Source organism: Electrona antarctica (assembly GCF_951216825.1).
Source record: "Electrona antarctica genome assembly, chromosome: 13".
Classification (NCBI taxonomy): domain Eukaryota; kingdom Metazoa; phylum Chordata; class Actinopteri; order Myctophiformes; family Myctophidae; genus Electrona; species Electrona antarctica.
This window is the reverse complement of record NC_136794.1, coordinates 48,255,647-48,275,024: the sequence shown is the minus strand read 5'-3', so window position 1 is coordinate 48,275,024 and position 19,378 is coordinate 48,255,647. Positions and strand designations below refer to the sequence as shown.

At 46.3% G+C, this 19,378-nt stretch overlaps 2 protein-coding genes across 3 annotated transcripts in view; both read left to right on the top strand.

Annotated features, from left to right (window-relative positions):
* Positions 1 to 13,461, top strand: part of ift88 (intraflagellar transport 88 homolog) — a 47,390-nt gene extending 33,929 nt beyond the window's left edge. Inside the window, exons 23-26 of one of the 2 annotated variants that reach the window (XM_079519321.1) lie at positions 3,588 to 3,605; positions 4,115 to 4,165; positions 11,134 to 11,241; positions 13,242 to 13,461. In XM_079519321.1, coding sequence (XP_079375447.1) covers positions 3,588 to 3,605; positions 4,115 to 4,165; positions 11,134 to 11,241; positions 13,242 to 13,363 — 299 coding nt within the window. In that variant the 3' untranslated portion in view covers positions 13,364 to 13,461. The remainder of the gene's footprint in view (positions 1 to 3,587; positions 3,606 to 4,114; positions 4,166 to 11,133; positions 11,242 to 13,241) is intronic. The other variant, XM_079519320.1, reaches the window with a different exon arrangement.
* Positions 13,462 to 16,104: 2,643 nt separating this feature from the next.
* il17d (interleukin 17d) lies at positions 16,105 to 19,378 on the top strand (the record flags this gene model as incomplete). Its single annotated transcript, XM_079518353.1, has 2 exons — positions 16,105 to 16,770; positions 19,051 to 19,378. Exons 1-2 carry the CDS (start codon positions 16,427 to 16,429, stop codon positions 19,376 to 19,378), a joined length of 672 nt encoding a protein of 223 aa, XP_079374479.1. The 5' UTR covers positions 16,105 to 16,426.

Genomic DNA, 19,378 nt, shown 5'->3' with positions numbered 1-19,378 from the left:
CAATAGGCTTCGCTACGCAGGCTACACCAGCTCAGTGGCCTTGTGGTTAGAGTGTCCGCCCTGAGACTGGGAGGTCGGGGTTCAATCCCCAGCCGGGTCTAACCAAAGACTAAAAATCCCACCCGTGTGAACTGAGTGGTGTAAGGTCTTATATAGACTGATCAGCTGTGGTCTGACGTAATGTCTGACGTAATGAAATCACACCCGTGTGAACTGGGTGACCATAGCAACCATGCTCACGGACAGACACGTAAACGGACAGACACGTAAACTAACAAAGCCAGTTGTAGGAGTGGTTTACACCACTCAACAAAAAAAATGGGACCCAGTGCCTCCCTGCTTGACACTCCGCATCAAGGGTTGGATTGGGGACATACTAGCGTCATGTCCAGGGGGTGTACTTGTACATCAAGCTGCCTCACGCTACAGAAACAGGAGATAGGCTCCTGCCCTATGGGCCTCATGGCTACAGAAACAGGAGATAGGCTCCTGCCCTATGGGCCTCATGGCTACAGAAACAGGAGATAGGCTCCTGCCCTATGGGCCTCATGGCTACAGAAACAGGAGATAGGCTCCTGCCCTATGGGCCTCATGGCTACAGAAACAGGAGATAGGCTCCTGCCCTATGGGCCTCATGGCTACAGAAACAGGAGATAGGCTCCTGCCCTATGGGCCTCATGGCTACAGAAACAGGAGATAGGCTCCTGCCCCTATGGGCCTCATGGCTACAGAAACAGGAGATAGGCTCCTGCCCTATGGGCCTCATGGCTACAGAAACAGGGGATAGGCTCCTGCCCCTATGGGCCACATGGCTACAGAAACAGGAGATAGGCTCCTGCCCTATGGGCCTCATGGCTACAGAAACAGGAGATAGGCTCCTGCCCTATGGGCCTCATGGCTACAGAAACAGGAGATAGGCTCCTGCCCTATGGGCCTCATGGCTACAGAAACAGGAGATAGGCTCCTGCCCTATGGGCCTCATGGCTACAGAAACAGGAGATAGGCTCCTGCCCTATGGGCCTCATGGCTACAGAAACAGGAGATAGGCTCCTGCCCTATGGGCCTCATGGCTACAGAAACAGGAGATAGGCTCCTGCCCTATGGGCCTCATGGCTACAGAAACAGGAGATAGGCTCCTGCCCTATGGGCCTCATGGCTACAGAAACAGGAGATAGGCTCCTGCCCTATGGGCCTCATGGCTACAGAAACAGGAGATAGGCTCCTGCCCTATGGGCCTCATGGCTACAGAAACAGGAGATAGGCTCCTGCCCTATGGGCCTCATGGCTACAGAAACAGGAGATAGGCTCCTGCCCTATGGGCCTCATGGCTACAGAAACAGGAGATAGGCTCCTGTCCTATGGGCCTCATGGCTACAGAAACAGGAGATAGGCTCCTGCCCTATGGGCCTCATGGCTACAGAAACAGGAGATAGGCTCCTGCCCTATGGGCCTCATGGCTACAGAAACAGGAGATAGGCTCCTGCCCTATGGGCCTCATGGCTACAGAAACAGGAGATAGGCTCCTGTCCTATGGGCCTCATGGCTACAGAAACAGGAGATAGGCTCCTGCCCTATGGGCCTCATGGCTACAGAAACAGGAGATAGGCTCCTGCCCTATGGGCCTCATGGCTACAGAAACAGGAGATAGGCTCCTGCCCTATGGGCCTCATGGCTACAGAAACAGGAGATAGGCTCCTGCCCTATGGGCCTCATGGCTACAGAAACAGGAGATAGGCTCCTGCCCCTATGGGCCTCATGGCTACAGAAACAGGAGATAGGCTCCTGCCCTATGGGCCTCATGGCTACAGAAACAGGAGATAGGCTCCTGCCCTATGGGCCTCATGGCTACAGAAACAGGAGATAGGCTCCTGCCCTATGGGCCTCATGGCTACAGAAACAGGAGATAGGCTCCTGCCCTATGGGCCTCATGGCTACAGAAACAGTAGATAGGCTCCTGCCCTATGGGCCTCATGGCTACAGAAACAGGAGATAGGCTCCTGCCCTATGGGCCTCATGGCTACAGAAACAGGAGATAGGCTCCTGCCCTATGGGCCTCATGGCTACAGAAACAGGAGATAGGCTCCTGCCCTATGGGCCTCATGGCTACAGAAACAGGAGATAGGCTCCTGCCCTATGGGCCTCATGGCTACAGAAACAGGAGATAGGCTCCTGCCCTATGGGCCTCATGGCTACAGAAACAGGAGATAGGCTCCTGCCCTATGGGTCTCATGGCTACAGAAACAGGAGATAGGCTCCTGCCCTATGGGCCTCATGGCTACAGAAACAGGAGATAGGCTCCTGCCCTATGGGCCTCATGGCTACAGAAACAGGAGATAGGCTCCTGCCCTATGGGCCTCATGGCTACAGAAACAGGAGATAGGCTCCTGCCCCTATGGGCCTCATGGCTACAGAAACAGGAGATAGGCTCCTGCCCTATGGGCCTCATGGCTACAGAAACAGGAGATAGGCTCCTGCCCTATGGGCCTCATGGCTACAGAAACAGGAGATAGGCTCCTGCCCTATGGGCCTCATGGCTACAGAAACAGGAGATAGGCTCCTGCCCTATGGGCCTCATGGCTACAGAAACAGGAGATAGGCTCCTGCCCTATGGGCCTCATGGCTACAGAAACAGGAGATAGGCTCCTGCCCTATGGGCCTCATGGCTACAGAAACAGGAGATAGGCTCCTGCCCTATGGGCCTCATGGCTACATAAACAGGAGATAGGCTCCTGCCCTATGGGCCTCATGGCTACAGAAACAGGAGATAGGCTCCTGCCCTATGGGCCTCATGGCTACAGAAACAGGAGATAGGCTCCTGCCCTATGGGCCTCATGGCTACAGAAACAGGAGATAGGCTCCTGCCTCTATGGGCCTCATGGCTCGGCAAGGCTACTTACTACTACTACTACACAGGCTCTGACAATGGAAACAAGTTTCACCCACCAAGCAGCTTTATCAGGCACTTGAAAGCATTTCAAAGACAACACAGATGTACTAGACTACACACATGCCAAAGAACTGTCTTGGCGAGCTACGCTTCGTCTCGACCGGGTAACTGGAAGCCTGCAATTTCCGCGTCAAGCACCTGCTAATGTGCCTGTCTGTCTGTCTGTCTGTCCGCCTTGCCATTTGCCAAGAGTTCCATTACTCCGTTCCTCCCTGTGGCTTGATGTTTTGGATCACGCAAATAAAGGCTTCCAATGTGCTTTTAATATTCTGTAATCTTTTGATGCCAAAAAAACAAACAGAAAATCTGATAAGTAGAATAGAAATGCTTATGGGAATCTGTTTCAGTGTCATCAAGTAGAATAGTTGTGTGACCTTAACCCATTTTGACCTGAGGTCAGATTCTAAAAATATCTTCTACATCCTGACAGTTTTCTGAAAAAGCTATGTTTCTATGTCAGTCGTTCTTCGATTTTTCAAAATAGCTAAAGTATAACATAATGCTTGAAACACAAAGGGGTTCCCGCCCAGAATGGGTTTTTAACAAGCAAGTCAGAACAGAACTGTTAGGATGTCTGGCTGTGATGGATCTTTAGAAGCAGAGTGATCATTCACATCTTTGTTTTCTCCCGGTACTGCAGAGGTGGAGGTCAAAGCAGGTGAGAGAGTGAAAGTGACTCAGCTGAAATGACACCTCATCAGTACACATAATGCATCGCATGGCTCAATTCTCCCTCTTGTTCCCTCATCTGTGATGACCTTTTGAACATCAAGAACCCCCTGCAGTTTGATATATGCTCTAGGAGTCTATAGGGCCTAGGCCACAGTTCCTGGAGGCTGGGACTGTACACACTGTGAGAGTGTACAAATGGAACCAGGTCCGTTCATTTTGGCTCCATTTGTACATTCTGAGTTACAGAGCCGTAACGGTCCATTTGGACTCCTGGTGGTCCCCACCGGACCCGACGTTGAGAACCAGTGCTATATATAATCTCAAGCTTCTTTCATTCCTTTTTTCTTTCCCTCTTTCTTTGTGTATTGCCTCCCTCCTTCCTTCCTTCATTATTTCTTTGTGTATTGCCTCCTCCCCTCCTTCATTATTTCCTCACGTTTTGACTACTTTCTTTCTTCTTCTGTCTGCCTTTGTGTGCTTGCCGCCCTGGCCCAGTGTCTCACAGTGACGCTAAACTGCAGAGTCCACTGCTGGACTCGGGGAGAGGTATGTACCGTTACGCCCGAGTTATACTTGGTTACATGTCGCGTATAGCAGGGATAGCCGATCCACAAGCTAGTAAAGCGCTGTGGTTGTGTAGCCTGGCGCGGCCAGACTCATTCACTGACGCTCCCGGGTTCACTGACGCTCCCGGGGAGGAAGGCTAGTGATTGTGGGCTTGTAGATCGCCATTTTTTGGTGCACAACACCGGCGTGCAACTAAAGTTTAGATCAGCCAGGCATCGTAGCCGCCAGCATAAATGAGCGAACACCACATGGCTGTTTGCCATGTGGGTTTTTCCAGACTGTATTGACCTCCAGCTGCTTATCGTAGTGCAGAGTAGAGCAGTGTTTCCCAAACTTTTTCATGTCAAGGACCCCCAAATTGACACGTATTAGCCCATGGACCCCCCATTTGAAAATACATGCCAGGAGCCCCCCATAAGCCCCCCCATTTTGACGGCTCTAGCAGTGATTCTCAACCAGTTTAATTTCACGGATCCACAGTTTGACATGCATTAGGCTACGGACCCCCATTTAATGCCATTTCTATCTCTGGGACCCCCAATTTATATTGTAAAATCAATGTTAATATAACTCTGAGAGTGTACAAATGAAAACACTCCTTGGGCTAAATTCGGCCATAGCCACTTGCCCAAATGTGCCCAAATGTGCTGACCTCATCACATTTGTGATGACGGCTATGGCCATATTTAGGCGAAGGAGTGATTTTTGTGCAAAACTAATGCTTGCAATGGATTCAGCATCATGAAAACCCCCTAGTTTGACACGTCACATGCTACTTAAAGTATAATGAAATTTGGACATTTTTGCCTTATATTGGATGTTAATGGTACCCCAACTTTCAGCAGCTGTCACAAAGTTTCCCAAGGGAGTTGGGTTGGAACAATTTTTTCTGTGATAGTAGACACCTTTATGAACACATTTGTGAAGAAAGCTAGTGGTAAGCATTTTTTTTTGCATATTTACCACACATTTAGCTAATTTTCCCTTATTAGATGAAGTATTGCCACAGTGCCAAAATGATAAACAGTAAAAGCTACTTAGGTTCAGTCATATTGTGCAGCCCTATTTCATTGCAATGCCATATAGTACGTATATGCAATATGTGGATATATTTTCTAATCTGGTTTTCTGTTGAGGGAGTCACATTCCACTACGAGAGTGAAACAAACTGTAGAACTGCTTTAATATGTTCTGAGAGGCCCAGAATTCCTCTGACAGGCTGCTGTGATCTCCAGTCTCCCTCTCTCCCTGACACTCCTTGTCTGCTCCACTCAATGTTTGCACTGAGCAATGCACAGACACTGACTGACTGAATGACTGACTGACTGACTGACTGACTGACTGACTGACTGACTGACTGAGTTCGCTGAAGACGATGAAATTTGAGAGAAAACTGAGAAGGCCACTACTCTTTAAATACACCTGATAGTTTTCCCCTCTGTTCTGTAAAGTCTGTCTGTTTGCGTCTCACACTACACACTACACACACAATACACTACACACTACACACTACACACACAATACACTACACACTACACACACTACACACTACACACACAATACACTACACACTACACACACAATACACTACACACAATACACTACACACTACACACTACACACACAATACACTACACACTACACACACAATACACTACACACTACACACTACACACACAATACACTACACACTACACACACTACACACTACACACACAATACACTACACACTACACACACAATACACTACACACAATACACTACACACTACACACTACACACACAATACACTACACACTACACACACAATACACTACACACTACACACTACACACACAATACACTACACACTACACACACAATACACTACACACTACACACACAATACACTACACACTACACACTACACACACAATACACAATACACTACACACTACACACTACACACACAATACACTACACACTGCACACACAATACACTACACACTACACACTACACACACTACACACTACACACACAATACACTACACACTACACACACAATACACTACACACTACACACACAATACACTACACACTACACACACAATACACTACACACTACACACTACACACACAATACACTACACACTACACACTACACACACAATACACTACACACTCCTCGGTGTGAAGAGAGGCTGTTATTCCCCCAAAACGTCCCGTAGGTTCGAGGCGGAGAAGTTAGTTTTTCCTCATGCCTCGAAAATGACGTCATTCTCTAAACCTGCCACCTACATCCGAGAGAGAGAGGTGGACCCGAGACGTTCACAGGGTCAACCAGGGGCGTAAGGTTCTTAAAACGTCAGGGGGTGCTTCCCAGCCCCGCCTCTTCCCCCCCCCCCCCCGACGCGGGGAAAAACGATTGAACACAGTGCGCTTTCAGTTCACAACAAACACATTAAATTGTTTCAAGGTTCAAGGTTCAAGGTTGTGCTTTATTGTTACATCTTGTGTACAGGTACACCTACATAAGAGTAAAACTTATTTTTGTTTGGCTTCCTTCAGACAATGCAGCAGCAATAATATAATACGACAATATAATACAATATAATACGACATCAAAACAGCAACACACAGTCTTTCGTAGAGTTGTACGTGATCCAGGTAAATGTCTCTTTCCAGATGGGTTGATATTTGCGCCCCCGGACTGCTGGCTGCTGCGGACGACACCTTTCTTTTTTAGAATTATTAGCTCTTAAAAGAGCCGTTGTGTTGGCGCTGACAGTGCTGTCCGCCTCGGCAGCTACGTTGTCGGCGGCCAGCATCGTGATCTTGTCGGCAGGCGGGGCCGGGGTGGCCGCGGCGGCGGGCATCGTGATCTTGTCGGCACCTTATTAGCATTTGAATGAATGAATACCTGTTCGCCCAGACAGTGGCCCAAGCACCTAAAGGTGTGTGGAATGTGCCTACGTGTCTTGTTTTTGTTTTGACTTCAGTGTTGCCACATTGTGTGAGAGAAATAAGCCAACCCACCTCCAAAAACCAGGGAAGGGGATCTTCAGCCCTTGATTACGTGACAAAATGAGGGGATATCTCAGTGGGTGCTATTTGGCTTATTAATTTTTCAGGGGGTGCCCAAGCCCTCAAGCACTCCCATAGTTGACGCCGTTGGGGTCAACAGAGCAGAGATCAGACTCTCTCACAAAGTCCATCATTCTGCTCTTATAGGGACTTATTTCCCTCTGTTTCCATTTATTTTCCTGCTATGCTTTGGTGGAATGGCACTTCTAGTGCATCATTCTTATCTTTCCTGCATTTCATCTCTGAGATCAACTCTGCTCCTCTCTGAACACCAGACCAGAGAGGAGCCTCTCTGAACACCAGACCAGAGCAGTCAAATAGTCATCTGCATGTTTGCATGTTTGTTCAACCCATGAACCCATTCTGGACTGAGGTCGATTAAAAAAAAATCTATGTCAGTGGTCCTCAACCTTTTTCATGTCAAGGACCCCCAGAATTATCTCTATTGGGCCACAGACTCCCATCTCAAAATATGTAGTTCCAGGGACCCCCCTGAAGCCAACGTTTTAGTTAAAAATGTTCGCTCTGAAATATATATTCAAAGATTTGCACCACATTTTCACGACTTTTCAAAAATAGCAGTAGCGCGCCACTCGGTGGCGCGCTATGAGCTTGTAGATCTGCTATTTTTCAATAGCTAAAGTATAACATAATGCTTAGTTAAAACACCAAAAGGGGTTCCCGCCCAGAATGGGTTAACACCTGAGGCCGATTCCACAAATGCGTTCTAAATCTTATTTCATATATATATATTTGACCGCGGACCCCCATCTGAAAATGTTTTGTGCCAGGGACCCCAGAAGAGAAGATTTGTGTTGGGGGAAAAAAAGTTTTTCTAAAAAGAAATAGCAGATGTACAAGCTCGCAGCACGGCGCAAAGTGACACGCTTGGAGCTTGTAGATCTGCTCTTTTTTTAGTACCACTGTTCTAAAGAGGTTTTTGAAAAACGTATGTTTCTAGATATAGCTCAAATCTAAAATGATTACAGATAGATACTTTCCTGGTTTGAATGGGTTAACCTCCTTGGAGGACCAGATGGGTGGAGTAGTGTAAAAGTATACTTCTGTATACTGGCAAATGATCTGGTGCCATTAAAAAGGGCATATCCCACCCCTCGCCCTGCAAGTATCAGGATCGTCTTCATTTTCACATGCAGATTCATCGTGAACTGAAAGGAATATGCAGCAGGTAATGGAACTAATCTATTAAGGCGCGATTCATACTCTTATTTTAAAGCCGAATAAAAGTGGGTTCGGCTCTGTGGAGCCTACAATGTGACTACACAGTGCCTCCGGTATGAATGAACCAACACAGTTGGTTGGGTGTCTGTTTGTTGTTTGTTAAAAATAAGTGTTGTACAACTTGTTCTGGTAAAATAGAAAGATAAATCCCTGCCCTGGGCCTTTAGACAGGAGCCAATACATCTGTTTCCTAGCAGAGAGTAGTTGGAGCCAGACCGTTACGTTGGTCAGACCGATATATATCGGCCATTATTTGACCTTTTTATTACGGTATTGGCAATTATATGCAGCTCATGTGTCCAGATTTTGAACCACATTGAATCTGTTATCCCTAATTGGGGTCCGGTATGTCACTATAGCAACAATAGCAGATGTAGCTTTTTTTTTTTTTTTTTTTTTTTTTTTAACAGGAATAGGTAAATAAGTGGTTCATAAAATAAAGTTTAGTTTTATGTATATATTTTTTTATCCATCAAAATGTATTTGGTTTTGCGCATGAATTAATTGTGCTAACTTTAATCAAATCTGTTTTTCAAATTGATGAATATGGGTCAAAACATGATGGGTAATCATTCTGTGGTCTACGACTGTCCCAAAATCCAGATTGGCTTCTGTCCCAAAACTCTGGCATCTACTGGTAGATGGTGAGAGAGAGAGAGAGAGAGAGAGAGAGAGAGAGAGAGAGAGAGAGAGAGAGAGAGAGAGAGAGAGAGAGAGAGAGAGAGGTGGGAGGAGGGGTGTTTGTCTACTGGTAGATGGTGAGATAGAGAGAGAGAGATAGAGAGAGGAGGGAGGAGGGGGGTTTGTTTAGTGGTAGATGGTGAGAGAGAGAGAGGAGGGAGGAGGGGGGTTTGTCTACTGGTAGATGGTGAGAGAGAGAGAGGTGGGAGGAGGGGGGTTTGTTTAGTGCTGGTAGATGGTGAGAGAGGTGGGAGGAGGGAGGAGGGGGGTTTGTTTAGTGCTGTGAGGGACAGCAGAGGACTGGGGCCTCTTTACCTCCTTCCTGTTTTGGTGTTTTTTTCCACCACTGGTTTCCAGAGCTACCTGGCTGCCAGATGTTCTGGTTTCCAGAGCTACCTGGCTGCCAGATGTTCTGGTTTCCAGAGCTACCTGGCTGCCAGATGTTCTGGTTTCCAGAGCTACCTGGCTGCCAGATGTCCTGGTTTCCAGAGCTACCTGGCTGCCAGATGTTCTGGTTTCCAGAGCTACCTGGCTGCCAGATGTTCTGGTTTCCAGAGCTACCTGGCTGCCAGATGTTCTGGTTTCCAGAGCTACCTGGCTGCCAGATGTTCTGGTTTCCAGAGCTACCTGGCTGCCAGATGTTCTGGTTTCCAGAGCTACCTGGCTGCCAGATGTTCTGGTTTCCAGAGCTACCTGGCTGCCAGATGTTCTGGTTTCCAGAGCTACCTGGCTGCCAGATGTTCTGGTTTCCAGAGCTACCTGGCTGCCAGATGTTCTGGTTTCCAGAGCTACCTGGCTGCCAGATGTTCTGGTTTCCAGAGCTACCTGGCTGCCAGATGTTCTGGTTTCCAGAGCTACCTGGCTGCCAGATGTTCTGGTTTCCAGAGCTACCTGGCTGCCAGATGTTCTGGTTTCCAGAGCTACCTGGCTGCCAGATGTTCTGGTTTCCAGAGCTACCTGGCTGCCAGATGTTCTGGTTTCCAGAGCTACCTGGTTTCCAGATGTTCTGGTTTCCAGAGCTACCTGGTTTCCAGATGTTCTGGTTTCCAGAGCTGCCTGGCTGCCAGATGTTCTGGTTTCCAGAGCTACCTGGCTGCCAGATGTTCTGGTGAGATCGTTATCGCTCCTCTTGTCCCTCGTGATGCGTTCACACTAGCGGAGACAAAAGCTATAAAACGGCCACGGCGAGTCGCCATTGAAGTGTTGCTCACGTGGCAGTTTAACGCTGCGGCAGAAGATATAGGGATTAATAGCACTGGGAACTGTTAACGGCAAGAACTCGTTTTTTTCCTTCTTTCTTTGTAAAACGGAGCGGGAATTATAGGGAGAAAGCAAGTGGGTTGGAAATGGTATCATTGGGAGCGCTGAAAAAGATTGAAGCCATGAAGCTTAAGTTCGTTTTTGCAGCCCGAGCGTCGCTTTACAGCTTCATGGCTTCATAGCTTCCATTGAAAATGACTTGTAGCCTATATATCGCTTTGTCGCCGCTGGTGTGAACGCAGCCTCTGGGGTGCCCTCAGCCTGCCATCTGAGCCTGGCCTGGAATGAAGGCACGCCGAAAAACCTATTTTATACGAATTGCCAAATAGATAAGTCATGTAAACACACACACACACACACACACACACACACACACACACACAGTAAGCAAGTAAGCTAATCGTTTGTGTTGTGCGGCGGTGGCTCAGGGGTAGAGTGGCTGGATGGGAACCGCAAGGTTGCCAGTTTGAAACCCGGGCTCCCCCAGAGTTAGTGTCGAAGTGTCCTTGAGCAAGACACTGAACCGCTAATTGCTCCTGATGTGCTGGTTGGTGCCTTGCATGGTTTCCTCCGGCATCGGTGTTTGGATGTGTGTGTGTGAATGGGTGAATGTAATGCACAATCTCTGTAAAGCGCCTTGGATAATGGTATTATATAAATGCACCATTTACCATTTACCTTTTTGTCTATGTGTATACAGAGGGCAGCCACAGCAGCAGTGCCAAGGGGGAGCGGCTGAGCGCCAGGCTGAGGACACTTCCTGGTTCCAACGAGCCGTATGAAGCCAGCAGCCATCAGAGAGACCTGGGTGAGGACACACACACACACACACACACACACACACACACAGAGAGAGACCTGGGTGAGGAGGACCGCCTCTCCACACACACACACACACACACACACACACACACACACACACACACACACACAGAGAGAGAGAGACGTCTCAAACCTCCACTTCCGCCTCATTCTTTTGTTTGAGCGTATGAATCTTATCTAGAAATAAATCTTTATCTTTATTATAGGAGACATTTTTCATACATTAATCGGGCTTGCTTAATAGAAACTTTATTTTGAGAACATTTCGCAGTTTTTGACAAAAAATCAATCAAAACATTGGTACTAATCTGGTCCAGGACTCGGTATCGGCATCCGACCCAAACATCTGTCATCGGTCGTGCTCTAGTTCTTGTCATCCATCTCCCCCCCCCCGCCCCGCCTCCCCGTCCTACTTGCTGACAAACACTAGTGTAATTTCTTTGTGAACAGATGTGCAGCAGATCTGATCTACTCTGCATGGCTAATCCATTGGAATCAGATGTTTTTACTTCTGCTTTAGTACAGTATGTGTCTTCATACTGGACCTGTTGTGAGTTGTGAATTATCGTACTCTATATTTGCTTCTGTTCTGTTCTCATTTCACCTCTGTTACCTTTTAACATAATGCACCCTATTCTGGGCAGGTCATAATAGTCAAAAAGATGCTGGAAAATTGGCAAACATTCAGTGAAAACGGCATATCTGAATGAGCAAACAATAGGGTTTAAGGCACAACTTCATGTTGTTACCCCATTGAGGCCTGACGTCGAAATAAAAAAAACGTTTGCTCTGAAAGAATATATATTCAAAGATTTGTGCCTCATTTTCACGATTTTTCAAAAATAGCAGACCTACAAGCTCGTAGCGTGCCACTCGGTGGCGCGCTATGAGCTTGTAGATCTGCTATTTTTCAATAGCTAAAGCATAACATAATGCTTAGTTAAAACACCAAAAGGGGTTAACAGCAGAAGTTCCTGCTGTTAACACCGCTAGCATTTATTGAAAAATTAGGATCTAATTCACGCCAGCATTTTTTAAATTTGAGCTCTTATTTTGAAAAGCCGCCATTTCCGGTCCATGAGCAGTAGTCATAACCTAGGAAGCTACACGGAGCAGACAGGCCTTGTTTACCATCTGAAGCCAGACCGGAGCTCTGGAGAGCTCTACATCGTCCGATCTGTGCCGTCAAAGAAACGCTGTTTTGACCAAAATGCCATCTGGGACAAGGAATAGGAGATACAGGCGATTGAAAGAAATGGATAGAATGGATTCTTATGGCGACGACGATCTAAGATGGGCGATCCAGTGCTGTGCTAACAACACAGCTAGCTAACCGGCTAACGTGAGTAGCATTTTGGCTCAAGCAATCGAACGCGCTATAAAAGCTCAATTGCCGAAGGCCGTCGGCAATCGCGTTAAGCGTCAGTTTCAAAATTTGGCTTCAATTGACTTTAATCGTCGGCAATGGCGCGCTAAGTGTTAAGAGGACTTTGTCAGAATATCTGCGGTCACACATTTGGGTCCCAAGTTACTACTATAGCTGAGACTCACAGACCAGAGAGGTGCTGGAGTTAGCTGCTTTAGCAGATTGTTTGAGGGTCCAATGGAGTTAAGAGGTTTTGTCCGAAGCACTTTTTACTACTTTTCATCGTTTCAATATATTTTTAACCAACACACAGGGTGTTCAATAGCACTGATTTATGCAAAAGATTGTTCTCTGTACGATGGTGTCACACGGAAATAGCTAATCTACAAGCTCAGCGTTGTAAGGTTGTAGATCGATTTTTTTCCATATTTGTTGCACTTAAGTCAGAATATTATTTTTTCCCAACCACTGTGTGTGTGTGTGTGTGTGTGTGTGTGTGTGTGTGTGTGTGTGTGTGTGTGTGTGTGTGTGTGTGTGTGTGTGTGTGTGTGTGTGTGTGTGTGTGTGTGTGTGTGTGTGTGTGTGTGTGTGTGTGTGTGTGTGCGCGTGTGTGTGTGTAGATGCGTCCTACGTTGACCCCCTGGGACCTCAGGCGGAGAGACCAAAGACAGCAGCTAAGAAGCGTGTGGACGAGGATGACTTCGGAGATGGCGAGCTGGGAGATGACCTCCTGCCTTACTAAGAGATGGCGAGCTGGGAGACGACCTCCTGCCTTACTAACCATAGATGGCGAGCTGGGAGACGACCTCCTGCCTTACTGACCATAGACGTAGACAGTACACCACGTTGGACACTGGACCGTACGCCAGCGTCGCCGCCATATTGGCAGGGTCAACCTGCCACATCTCCACTGCAAGAAATAAGCCTGAGTTGTACAGGCTTTTACGTGTAAAAACATGCCTCCCAATTATGCTCCCATCATTTGGTATAGCTTTCAGGACAGGAATAGCAATAGAAAGAATGTACTGGGAAAACGGGTCACATATTACAAAATATTCCTGATATGAGTCATGACTAAAATATATGTATGCTACTGTACAGTCAGATATTCCAGATTTTCCTGATGTACTGTAGTAGGGTGGAAGGAGGTAGGGCCCGCACACCATTCTTTTGGTAAAGAATTACTTTACCAACAGAATGGTTGAGGCAGCGGTGGCCGAACGGATTGCGGAGCGGTCTTGATACCGGAAGGTCGCCAGTTCGAATCAGCGGTCCGACACGTTACAATTACCACCGCTGAAGTGCCCTTGAGCAAGGCATTGAACCACTACCATGAAATGTTCTATGAGCAGGGCCTGGCTGGAAACAAGTTATTGAGCTTAGCCCAGATACCCTGGGTAAATATAGTAACTTTGCTTTGCTTTTTGGTGTGCTGGCCCTATACCTCCTTCCATAATTGCCTTATTGGCCCTGCACCCACTGTCGAGGTGCGTGTAAATAGGTATGCTCTGTACTGTAGTATAGGGTAAAATATATAATGGTTTTTATAACCATTGCTGTTACTATCTACGTAAGATATGGTGTTTTTATTTGACCAATCTATAACATAGCGACATTTGTAACAAACCAAACCTCTTATGATGATTTAAATTATGCATTAAGAGGCACAGCTTGCTGTCATCAACATGGCAGCTGTGTGACTTGAATCACTCTTCATATGACCACCGCACTCTGACTATAGATGCGCCACCCGTTCAAAACATATCAAAATAAAGGGTAGTGGGTCGCACACACCAAGACTGCAGTTCTATCCAGCCTTCACACTGATGAAGGCTGGATAGCCGAAACGTTTGTCCATTTGTTTCAAATATGAAATAAACTATTTGAACTGCAGTCTTGGTGTGTGTGACAAACTACCCTTTATTTCTTTAGCTGTGTAACTTGACGCATCGCTCCAACGAACAACAGTGGCCAATGTGGTATCTATGCGTAACTATGGTTCATACTGTACGAGCCTGCTCCTCCTCCCCAAAGACACACACTGATTTCACCTGATTATTTACCCTGTGAGGATATCTGGCTCACGTGGATAAAAGTCAGCAGACTTCCCGCTCCTGTCACCAACACATGTGAGGCTCAGCTGTATCTGTTAACAGCATTTGACTCCATAAGTGGAAAGTATGCTGCAAGGTGGCCTACTGTAACAGTCAGGTGATTGGGGATGACAGATTCCTTTTCCATATGGGAGCAAAGTCGGAGGTTTTATTTTATTGCCTTATGGAAATGCAATTGTTCCAGTACCATAATTCATCATAATTACACTAACTGTAGCCATGATGTTAAATGGCTTGATTTCTTTATTCCCATTTCATTCCCATTCCCATTTGATACATTGCTGTTTGAATGTGTGCAATGCGGTAGAGCTATTTATTTATACTGGATTCTGAATTGTTGAATATTTTATGTTTTATGTTTGTGTGAATCTATACAGTAGCCATAATATATCTCCACGTGTATGATTATCCTGTTTTAGTGGAACTATAGAAGCATACTTGGAAAAAGCTATTTTCTATTATTAAAAGTAAATATTTGGAATAGTTAAGCTTCACGGGGTCAAGTAGATAAGCATCTGGAAAGGAAAACAACCAATCTGAAGGGAGGGTGGTTGAGGCTACCAGTACACGCACCAGCTGCTGGCAGTGACCAGATTTGACTGAGAGACTGCCATCGCGCAAATTCCAGCTTTTCACCAGAGGAGAAAAAATTGTTTTTTTCTCCAAAATGAGTTCATAGCACAGGCAGACTCTTCACATACTAGAGCATGTCTGAAATAAGTGTCAGAGCTGAACTCGATGTAAATATGAAATAAATGCTTAAACATGTAGCTAGGTGTAATGTTAAAGACCACAGAAGTGAACCTTTCAAGACTGTTTTCTCAACTCGCTGTTTCTCTGCAAGACATTACTCTATAAGCCATATCTCCAAAACTGGTGGGTCAAACTGAACAACCAATATGTCCATTTGAAGCTATGATTCCCTGCTTTCATGTGACATGAAAAAACTAAAATTCAAAAAAATCCAATGGCAGTCCCTCACTCAGTCAAATTTGGTCAATAATCGATACAGACCAATTTGCGTATACTACCGTTTTCCATCATGGAAAACGGTAGTATACGTAGACCATAAGTTGGTCTGTATCGATTATTTATATTATGTATTAATTATTTTTGTTGTACATCGTACTACTACGATCATTTGTGCCGATTTTACCTATACAGAGTGAGTTGCCGGATTCGCAGGAATGAGGCCAAAAGCTTCGCTCTTTTCCAGTGAGCCTCCGTTCCGTTCCTTAGCGCTGCGCTCATAGGGGACACATTACATTACAGACAGAGGTGGAGGAGGAGAGGCTGCTTTTTACGCGAGGGGCGAGAAGTTGAAAAGGGGGTCATGTCAATCACATTTTCGGCTCCATTTTAGATTGGTTTTCTACTGTCTGGACTCTGGAGAACTACCGGGGGAACTCTGGACTGGAGGCTGGAAGAAACTGTTCCCACTTCCCAGCACTGACCGCCGTGACCGGGCGTGTTTAGTTTGCCAAAACGCAAAGTTTCCACGAGACGTCGTGAGGAGGAGAGAAACCGAAAATACAATCTTTTTTTTCTCTCAACTTCACCAAGATGCTCACCAATGTGAGCGGCACATTGGAAATATAACACCTTGCTCTGTTAGAACGAGGGGGGGGAAGTAACCGAACTTGTCTCTCATTTTTTTGCGCACGTTGTTGTTGGTCCCAGACGCGCGCAATATGGCACCGCCAGGTAGGATTTGCGCACTGCTGCTTGCGTACTTGATCCTGATCGACGCGTCGTCGTCGTCGCACGCCGACGCCGCGGTGAGAGTCAAGAAGAAGGCGTCGCGGCCCGCAGTCCGCGGCCGGCCGTGTCTGGACCTGCCGGAGGAGATCCTGGAGCAGATGTTCGGCCGCCTGTCGGTGGGCGTCATGAGCGCCTTCCACCACACGCTGCAGCTGGCGCCGCAGGAGCGACACAACCTGACGTGTCCTTCATCTCCGGGCGCCAGTCGCCTCCGCCCGGACAGAAAGTCTCGCACGCCTGTGAATTTTCTCAGCCTCTCTCCGTGGGCATACAGGTAAATAAAGAACAGTGGCCTAGTTCAAGTTCTCACATGTTCATGTCATTGACGGTTTATTATTTGGTCCACTGCTGAAAATATGCAGTGTCTAGTGCTAGACTCAGACCCTGCAGGGACCATCTCCACATAAGATAAGATTTGTCTGTCATTCATTAGACATTTTAGATTTTTCACTTTTATTCTATTTTCTTCAAAACCTTGACACATTGTCACAATGCGACACACATAGCCTAGGCTACTGTTATACACACGAGTGAAAAATCACGAGTGCCTGCAATCCATTGATTGATTGAAATATTTATTAACAGTTTGCAGAATTACAGTACATTTCAAGCACAAACTCAATACAAAGACTGTTAACTGTGAGTGGACGACCCAATTAAGCATTACACTTGTTTACAAGAGGGTCCACCTTGTTCAATTCATCAAAACATTTAGAGACGTACAAATAGACACTTCTCTATAGTCAAAGAACAACAGGAATTCATCATAAACTTGTTCTCCGCTTGCCCAGGCTGGCGATGGCAGTGCACAATATGAGCTTCAGCCTTCAGGCCTATTCTGTTTGTCAACAGTCATACACATGGTGGGTGGTAACCGTTAGCCCCAATATGTTCCCTCAGTCCTTACGCTCATTCTGTAGCTATCAAACGTGCTGATAACAGATGATTTCGCCGATTATATGGGGTGATACCAGTCGAATGGGGTGCAGCGAGGGAACATTGGGGCTAGGTGGGTGGTCTGTATGTCACTCTAGCCTAGATTTCTCAATGGAAGTATATAGAGAAGAACACCACTGTATCGTGTGGATTGGTTCAATTAAAGATGGTCTATTGTGATGTAACGTTATCTTAAAACAAGTTTGGTTTAAAAAGTTAAAAGTTCTATATGCTGATAATAATAGGGCTAGTGTTTGTTCTATGTTCAGTAACAGGGGTCTCCCCATCTCCAATGAACAAAATTCATTATCAAGTGGGGTTGCCAAAATGCCAACTTCATTCAACCAGGGGAGAGAGTATAGGCCTATTCATTTATCAGCTTCATTCAACCAGGGGAGAGAGTATAGGCCTATTCATTTATCAGCTTCATTCAACCAGGGGAGAGAGTATAGGCCTATTCATTTATCAGCTTCATTCAACCAGGGGAGAGAGTATAGGCCTATTCATTTATCAGCTTCATTCAACCAGGGGAGAGAGTATAGGCCTATTCATTTATCAGCTTCATTCAACCAGGGGAGAGAGTATAGGCCTATTCATTTATCAGCTTCATTCAACCAGGGGAGAGAGTATAGGCATATTCATTTATCAGCTTCATTCAACCAGGGGAGAGAGTATAGGCCTATTCATTTATCAGCTTCATTCAACCAGGGGAGAGAGTATAGGCCTATTCATTTATCAGCTTCATTCAACCAGGGGAGAGAGTATAGGCCTATTCATTTATCAGCTTCATTCAACCAGGGGAGAGAGTATAGGCCTATTCATTTATCAGCTTCATTCAACCAGGGGAGAGAGTATAGGCCTATTCATTTATCAGCTTCATTCAACCAGGGGAGAGAGTATAGGCCTATTCATTTATCAGCTTCATTCAACCAGGGGAGAGAGTATAGGCCTATTCATTTATCAGCTTCATTCAACCAGGGGAGAGAGTATAGGCCTATTCATTTATCAGCTTCATTCAACCAGGGGAGAGAGTATAGGCCTATTCATTTATCAGCTTTAAAATCAATAGGGTTCCAGTTCTGTCTACATTTCTTTGTCATCACTTCAAAATGTGTTTATCCTGTGAGTTCTCTCCTGTTTGGGGGGGAAAACATTTATTGAAAATACATTCTGTTTAACCCATTTTGACCTGAGATCAGATTCTAAAAATGTCTTCTACATCCTGACAGTTTTCTGAAAAAGCTATGTTTCTATGTCAGTCGTTCTTCGATTTTTCAAAAATAGCAGACCTACAAGTTCATAGCGCGCCACTCGGTGGCGCGCTATGAACCCCTTTTGGTGTTAGCATTATGTTATGCTTTAGCTATTGAAAAATAGCAGATCTACAAGCTCATAGCGCACCACCGAGTGGCGCGGTACAAGCTTGTAGGTCTGCTATTTTTGAAAAATCGAAGAACGACTGACATAGAAACATAGCTTTTTCATAAAAATGTCAGGATGTAGAAGACATTTTTAGAATCTAATCTCAGGTCAAAATGGGTTAATTTAAGTCAGAGTGTAGTAGTTGGATCATGACCTCAATTACATCTAATCATTTTGTATGTTTTCTTTGTACCAGGATTTCCCACGACCCAGCCAGGTATCCGCGATACATCCCAGAAGCCTACTGTCTGTGTAAGGGCTGTCTGACAGGCCCTGACGGCATGGAGGAGAGCGACCAGTACCGCAGCACGCCGGTCTACACGCCCTCCGTCATCCTGAAGCGCACGGGCTCGTGTGTGGGCGGCCGACACTCCTACGTGGAGAGCTACGTGTCCGTTGCCGTCGGATGCACCTGCGTGCCGCTGCTGGAGAAAGACAGGGACGCGCAGAGCAGCAACCAGAGCCTGGAGCGACAAACACGGCCCAAAGCTGGGCTCCAAAGCTCCACCGACAAAAATGTATAA